Below are 7,402 nucleotides of genomic sequence, written 5' to 3' on the forward strand. Positions count from 1 at the left end.
CCTTCCATAATGGTAGCAGACATAGCTGATTGATGGATGTGTGTAATTTATATGTGGTATGGAATTAAGACACAGCTACAGCACTTTGAAGAGGTTTAACTGGGAGTGAGAGTACCTGTGTGAGTGGACCCTCTGTGTGTGGGGCCTTTTAACTGGCTAACAATTGCCATTGCTAATCTGACTGAAAGGGCGAGGGTGACAGAGAGAGAGAGTGTATCTCTACAAGAAGACAAGTGAAAACAATACTAATTTCTAAAGGTCTTTAATTTATGTTGAGCTTTTTTCAGTCATATTTAATAAAGAGTTCGAACCATCACATGTTGCTAAACTGTTAGAGAGAACAGATTGCAATTGTAACAGCTCCATGTGTGACACAGACTGGTACGTTGGCATGGAAATTGTTTTTAATAAGGGGTAGACAAAAACAAACTTGATACAAACCAGATAACTGAGTAAACCCAGAGCCAGCTCAAATCTGGAGCACAGACTCAGTGTACTGGAATGACCAGAACTCTATTGAGCACAGGATTTTTTATGATGTTTATGAAAAACTGACACGATTTAAAGCAGAGCTAAGATTCGATAGCTTTGGGTTCTGCAGGTTGGAGGAGGCGACGAACAATCAGCTCTCCTTTGCTGTTAATGAAGCTGTCAGCCATGTCCTGTTCAGCAGGGAGTCCGTAGGGAGTCTTCAGCGGCTGGATCCTGAATGAACCAGAAAATCATACAAACAGTCTCTTTAGAGGTCCGTTTAGTGACCACACAAGCTTGACGAACATCATTTACGCCAGACCTGCTTTTTGTACATTCATCTTACCTTACAAGGTGCTTAACAAATTTCAGCTGGCTGTTGACTGCAGGTGTATTTTTGTGAATCACGGGTACATGTGCCTAAACACAAAGAGAACAGAGTCAGTACGCACAAAACAAAACGAATGACTGAGCATTACAAGTTAAATTGAATTATTCCTCTAGAAAATACAATGATAAACTGTCTTTGTGGACAGATAGTAGTGTAGTAGTGGACAGATGGTATCACAGCTAACAATTTTACAAAAGCCTTACCTTCTCTAGCCCCAGGTGTTTCACCATCTCTTTCTCCCAGTATGGTCTTCTCAATATACTTTTGACTCGTGTCACGATGTGTAGTTTATGAGGTTGGTCTGGATCACCTCCATACTTCTCATGATCCTGTGATCTCGCAGCAAGAAACTGTGAGGAAAATGTCAAAGCCTTTAGGATTATTTAAAAGTACAGTACAAACAAGCATCTTCAATATCATGGCTGGGTTAATCTGTTGCCCCTGTTGCCCCTAGTGACCCCCCCCCCCCCCCCGAGGTATTCAAAGCAGATCTAGACAAGAGGCCCCTCTTCATCACTGGGCAACAAATGCAATTTATTAAAATTATTTGAAAGTAACTGACACCTAGTGAACCCCGCAGCTCTTGCCCTGATTCTTACCTCTGGTGAGACTCTTGGTTTAGTAAATTTGCTGCGTGCAGACACAAACCACGGGCACGGTGACAAAAGTTGAGCTTCCGTCAGGATCTAAACATACACAAACGGTGACCAGACAAAGATAAAAGTGTAAACGTGTGTTAATGTAGAACAGACTCAAAGGCGGGATTGTTTTCACAATACCAGAATTTTTTACTTGGATACAATACAGTACCAGCAAAAGCAATACAGAAAAGATAATTCTTAAATCTCAGCTTTTGAAATTAAGAACAGTGCCAGTTCAGAAAAGTCACTGAACATATACTATTTGTAAGATTTGTGCAGCCTCGCGTTCAAAATCTCACAGTAGATCGATTTGGAGCTTCAGTAATTTGGAACCTAACAATGCTCATAAAACAATTGTTAAGAAATAAGTATGCAGCATCAATACAGTGTCCTGACATGTCTTTAACCAACCAAGATTTTGCCATTATGTTTATATTGTGGGGTTTATAAATTATATCTCTGGGTTATTCTGCAATTGTAGGCAATGATTTAAGTTAAAAAGCCAGACAGCTATAATTTTGAGCATTAGAAGTCAAGGAACAATTTTCTATTTCTTTATATACAGTTTCTCTTATATTATAAGTACACTTTACAAAGTCTTACTGTCCAACACTCCAGTAAAAATTGAAGGACTTGAGGCAATGGCACAATTTACTACTTTTGAATTCTTGTGTAAGACATTTATACCAGTTAGATCTAAATTTCAGCATAGCAGAGGTTTGGACAGGTGGAGTTGAACAAAGCATTGAACAAAACAAACATTATGGGATGTAAAAACGAGAAGATTAACCTTTTAACTAATACATTTCAAGACAAAAATGCAGCAAAATTCTCGTGTTCAAATACAAAACACTGAAGGTCCTGAATTAAAAATACTGATAACAGTTCTTGCTTGTGCCATTTCGACAGTTCATGCTCGCAGGCTCATAGTCTTACCTTTCCTGAGACGGAGCTCAAACTGCGACAGACACCCGACATGTTTTGTTTTATGTCAGTTGAGCCACCAGCTCCTTGTCAGTTACAGAGAAATACACTCATGCACGCCAAGGTTACAGCCGAGCTCACCGCCAAACAAAGGCGTGGAACAAACGTTACTATCCGTTATGAAAAACACATACAACTCTATCTGTATTCAGACCATGACCGTCAAATGTACACGTAAAACACTGATTCAAGAGCTAAAAAAGCGACAGCAAACGGACTGTCACGTTTGTCTCATGACAGTTTGGTCTCCTCCATGGATGTATCCACCGGAAGCGTCATGGTGTTACATTGAAACTGCACCGATGTGAAAAACGTTCCTTCAACGAGGTTCCCATAATTATTCCTCAAACTTAACTGGCGATTTGAAAACAAGAACAACAACAACAACAAAAATAATATTTTGTTACATTTAATTAGACGTTGGTGCTTTAGCTGCTTTGGTCGTTTGTTTAAACTGCATCCACAGACATCCGTGGACCATCATACCAGCGTTAAGGTTCTCCGGGACTTATTTTTGTGGCGCACTTCTGTAGCTACTAACAAGTTGAGAAAGCAGCGCCACTGCTTTTACTCACTTTCCTGACCCTGGCTAAGTACACAGTTCCTCGTAGTTTTTTAGAATCTCTTAACAAGACGACGGACAGACAGAGCAATGTCAGAAAACCACGTGTCGGGGATGGAGACGTCCGCCGTCTCCGTCCTGAAGCGGGCAGTGGAGCTGGACAACGGCGGCCGCTTCCAAGAGTCTCTGGTCTGCTACCAGGAGGGCATTCAGCTCCTCATGGACGTGTTGAAAGGTGCCCACTCCCCTCTTCACACTTAAACACAGTAGAGACTTCATGGTGAAGACTTGAACCGTAGCTTATTATGTTTCCTTTCTCCTGTCGGCAGCTGTGAAGGATGACACAAAGAGAGGGCACTACAGGGACAAGATAAAGGGCTACATGGACAGAGCAGAGCAAATCAAGGCTCGTGTGAACCAGATGAAAGAAGGTAACCAACACAACCACTGAATCCTGAATCTGCAGCTGCGTTCATCTTGGAATATGTAAACCATTTATATTTTAGCAAAGGGCCCCTCTGATTGCAAGCATGTCATCAAAGCAGGAAATAATGTAGTATCTGCCTCAAGGCCCTCAATAAGCCTGCTGGTAATGTGCTTTACTGGTGCATATTTTAAAAAAAAAAAAAAAAAAAAAAAAAAAGAAAATAATCATATAGCCACAAACCAGGTGACTCACACAGCGCATTAAGAAAATAAATTGATAAAGGCCCAACAGTTTTTTCTGCATTTTAATCTAATCACGAGGCCCTGAGGCAAAATCTAGTTTCAGTCATCAAGTTTTTAACAAATAAAATAGTGTCATACATAAAACCTGGGGCAGTGTGGTATTCCAGAGGAGAAATGCTGATCGAGGGAACGTGTGTGTTGGTGGTAAATGGGGCCGTTTATTGTCGTATGTTGCTGTCTTCGCCGCTTCTCGCTTGTATTTCTTGTCTCTTTCTGTGTTCCCTCTGCTGTCAGATGGGAAATACCACGAGCAGGTCAAAATAGCAGAGGATGCTGCTGGGTACAGCTACGAGGTTCTGTTCAAGCCATACATCAGCAGTTTACTCACAGAGGTTTGGGTAGAGGATCCTTACATACGGCAGATCTACCAAGTAAGGGCTTTGTTTTCATGAACCTTTTTGTGATGTGGTCCTTTTATTTTTACTCCAACCATCTTTGAATTCTGTTCTACTTATTTTATTTATGTTATTTATTCTATTTCTTTTATTTTGCCTAACATATTTATTCCATCTCTATTATTTCACCTACTTCATTAATTGGTAACATTACCTCTGTTATTTCAACTATTTCACGCAATTTATTTTATCGTCTTTTGTAATTGCAAATTGTATTCTTGCTTTGTTCTGTCAGAGCACTTTGTAAACCATGTTTTTAAAAGCGCTATACAAATAAAGTTATTATTATTATCTGCCCAAAGTATCCAGTTAACAGCATGTATGTTTCAGCAATGCAGCCAATCCACATATATGAAATGTTGGAACCAATAAGTATATAGTATTTGAAATGGATAAATAATTTAATTGATAACTGATGATTAGAATTGTGACTGATTTATTGTCAGTTGAATAAGCATTATCCAAATACTGATATCCAAGTTGGCTTTATTCATTGCAACCCTCTGTGGCATTATAAATAACACCTAATTGTATTGTGTTAATGACAATCAGTTGTTTTAATTAATATGAGATTAACAACAAGATTTTTGATAAATATGAGGTAAGTTTAAAGCAAACCTGGACTGAACTCTGAAAGCTGGTTATCTTGCATTTCAATATGCACAAAAAAACAAAAACAAGAACAAAATATTGTTTTTAAAACAGTTTATTGCCTTCTAATTTTTTAATTTTTTAAATTGACAGTAAATTATATTCTCAGCACAAAACTGTACCAAACTCTGTGGTGGCCCTGAGGGTCAAAACACAACATTTCGCGCAACACAGTGACATTTTGGAAGAAAAATCTTTCCGTGATCTGAAATGCCGTCATGTTTTCTGAAATGATCTGATCTGATATGTGTGAAAACTCCCCCAGACATGTCTGACAACCCCTCCCCTTTCTCTCCACTCCAGTTGTACAACTTCCTGCGGTTCTGTGAGATGCTGCTAAAAGCGCCCTGCAAGGTGAAAAAGATCCATCTCCTCACGACACAAGATGAAGTAGGCTATTAAAGTAATGAGGTCGCCTGTCATGCATGCATGGCAGCCATAGCAGTCTCTTCTGTTCTGTTTGTGCTGCTGTCCCACTGCCGTTTGTCCTGTCCTGCAGACTGACACCAGCCAACAGATCAACGCTCTGGCCGAGATCAGAGATAGTCTTGGTGCTCATGGAGTGACTCTGGACCTGCAGTACTCCTCCACTATACATGACAGGGAGATCAGGTACAGCTGCAGATACATGTCTACTGTATTTCACATCAGCACTGTGGTCTTTGTGACTGTGGCTTTGTTTCATGGCAGTAATAAAAAATGTATTGCATTTTTAGGTTTAACAACGGTTGGATCATCAAGATAGGAAGAGGACTAGATTACTTTAAGAGACCAAAGGTGAGACTTGACACTTCAATAATCAATCCACTATTTAATAACCATCATGTTGAGTCAACATGTTGAGTTCTGATTGTAAGAAATGTTCGTTCTGCCTTCCAGGGACGGTTCTCCATTGGATATTGCGACTATGACCTCAGGCAGTGTCATGAGACCACCGTAGACATTTTTCACACCAAACACACAAAAACACTGTGAGATTTAGAAAGCTTTGCTTTCATCTAACCAATGGGACTTAATTTACTTACCTGCACTCAAAACCACACATCTGCTGTGTTTTTAGATTTGTCTTAATATACAGGTGCATGTGATCGGCCTTATAACAATGGTGTGACTGAACCATTTTTGTCAGAGGTTCATGTAATGAATATATATATATATATATATGTTTCTTCCATCTTATTTTTTATTTAATTTTTTCAGGGCATTTATCAGACGCTTTTGACCAAATCAATTTACAGTAATTCATACATACATTCAAACACTGATGTTGGTGGCGGCCATGTAAGGTTCCGTCCAGCACATCAGGAGCAGTTTGGGGGGCAGTATCTTGCCCAAGGACACTTCGTTAGTAGACCAGTGGAATCAACCCAGCTACCTTGCGATCACAAGACGCTGGCTCTACCCCTGAGCCACAGCTGCCTGCTCTTACGTTTATAATGTTTATTATATTTATCCGAGCAGCCTTTTTCATCTTTCTTTTTGACATCCTCTATGTTGGGTTTCATTTCTATGACCTGTTTTTCTTTTAAATGAACTTTTCTCATATAAATGGAAGCCTGATGATTGTTTTCAGGTAAGATGCTTTTCAGGGATTCATACTGCCATCTGGTGGAAAAACATGTTAAAACAGTTTTTTAAAATTCTATTAAAAGTTATTTTATAATACCATAAAATGTTAAAATGTGTCTTTCATTTATTACTCCGAACTCTTTTGAGAATGTCCAATAACTTTATTTTCAGTGCCTTACATTTAAAATATACAACTGAAATTAAATGTTTACATACTGTATTAAAAAGTGAATTTTACTGATTTCTAACCCGAGTCTGATTTCTGCATAATGTTTTTCATAATGCTCTACTCCAACAAACCGGATTCAAGTGATCAACACTTCATCAAGCTGCTGAAGTCTGATAACAAGCCGTTCACTTGAATCGGCTGGACAGGTGTACTGGGATGAGGATTAAAAATACAGCCTGAACCGATACTACTTTAAATGTGAACTAATCACATACAGTAATAGCTACTTGATTTATTTTTAATTGTGAGCAATAGGAATAGATCACATCCTGCATTAATTCATGCTTTGGTTCAGCATTAAGGACTTGTTTTGCATCCTTATCATGAAGTTTTAACAAAATATGTTATCTGATATGGCGCCAACCTAAAGCTTTGTAAATAGACTATGAGAAAAGTCAGTTAGCAGTGACAGTGTAATCTTGGTCACCCTCAACATTACATAAAATATCCCCCCCATGAAAAAACCATCATAGAGGAAATATCTCCCTCATTTAATTTTCACGGGAAACTGTTTGAATGAATGGCCGACGCGTGAGTTCAAACGGCGCTGTGATCGGATTATCTATCGGCCTTAATCTCGATATGCACAGTCCTCATCTGGGCTCTGAGAGGAGGAAATTATAATCCATCAGCAAAAGCACATGAACTGAAGATGACCATGACTGAAAAAAATGTCGGTACCTTTGTTTGCTCTCAGTGGAGAGGACAGAGGCTGTGCAAGAAGTGCAGTTACCATCCAGTGTATTTCTATCATCAGAGACAGCTTTCGTAAACGTCAGA

At 39.2% G+C, this 7,402-nt stretch overlaps 2 protein-coding genes across 2 annotated transcripts; one reads left to right on the forward strand and one right to left on the reverse strand.

Annotated features, from left to right (window-relative positions):
- Positions 1-246: 246 nt before the first annotated feature.
- mrpl30 (mitochondrial ribosomal protein L30) lies at positions 247-2,807 on the reverse strand. The gene is made up of 5 exons (XM_030427739.1): positions 2,440-2,807; positions 1,462-1,548; positions 1,066-1,212; positions 818-891; positions 247-705 (listed from the first exon to the last, which is right to left on the reverse strand). Exons 1-5 carry the CDS (start codon positions 2,479-2,481, stop codon positions 573-575), a joined length of 483 nt encoding a protein of 160 aa, XP_030283599.1. The 5' UTR covers positions 2,482-2,807; the 3' UTR covers positions 247-572.
- Positions 2,808-2,984: 177 nt separating this feature from the next.
- On the forward strand, positions 2,985-6,497 carry mitd1 (MIT, microtubule interacting and transport, domain containing 1). Its single transcript, XM_030427737.1, has 7 exons — positions 2,985-3,284; positions 3,379-3,480; positions 4,013-4,149; positions 5,128-5,214; positions 5,324-5,436; positions 5,541-5,601; positions 5,704-6,497. The coding sequence occupies exons 1-7, from the start codon at positions 3,140-3,142 to the stop codon at positions 5,797-5,799; spliced, it is 741 nt and encodes a 246-aa protein (XP_030283597.1). The 5' UTR covers positions 2,985-3,139; the 3' UTR covers positions 5,800-6,497.
- Positions 6,498-7,402: the final 905 nt, after the last annotated feature.

Source organism: Sparus aurata, chromosome 9 (genome assembly GCF_900880675.1).
Source record: "Sparus aurata chromosome 9, fSpaAur1.1, whole genome shotgun sequence".
Lineage (NCBI taxonomy): Eukaryota > Metazoa > Chordata > Actinopteri > Spariformes > Sparidae > Sparus > Sparus aurata.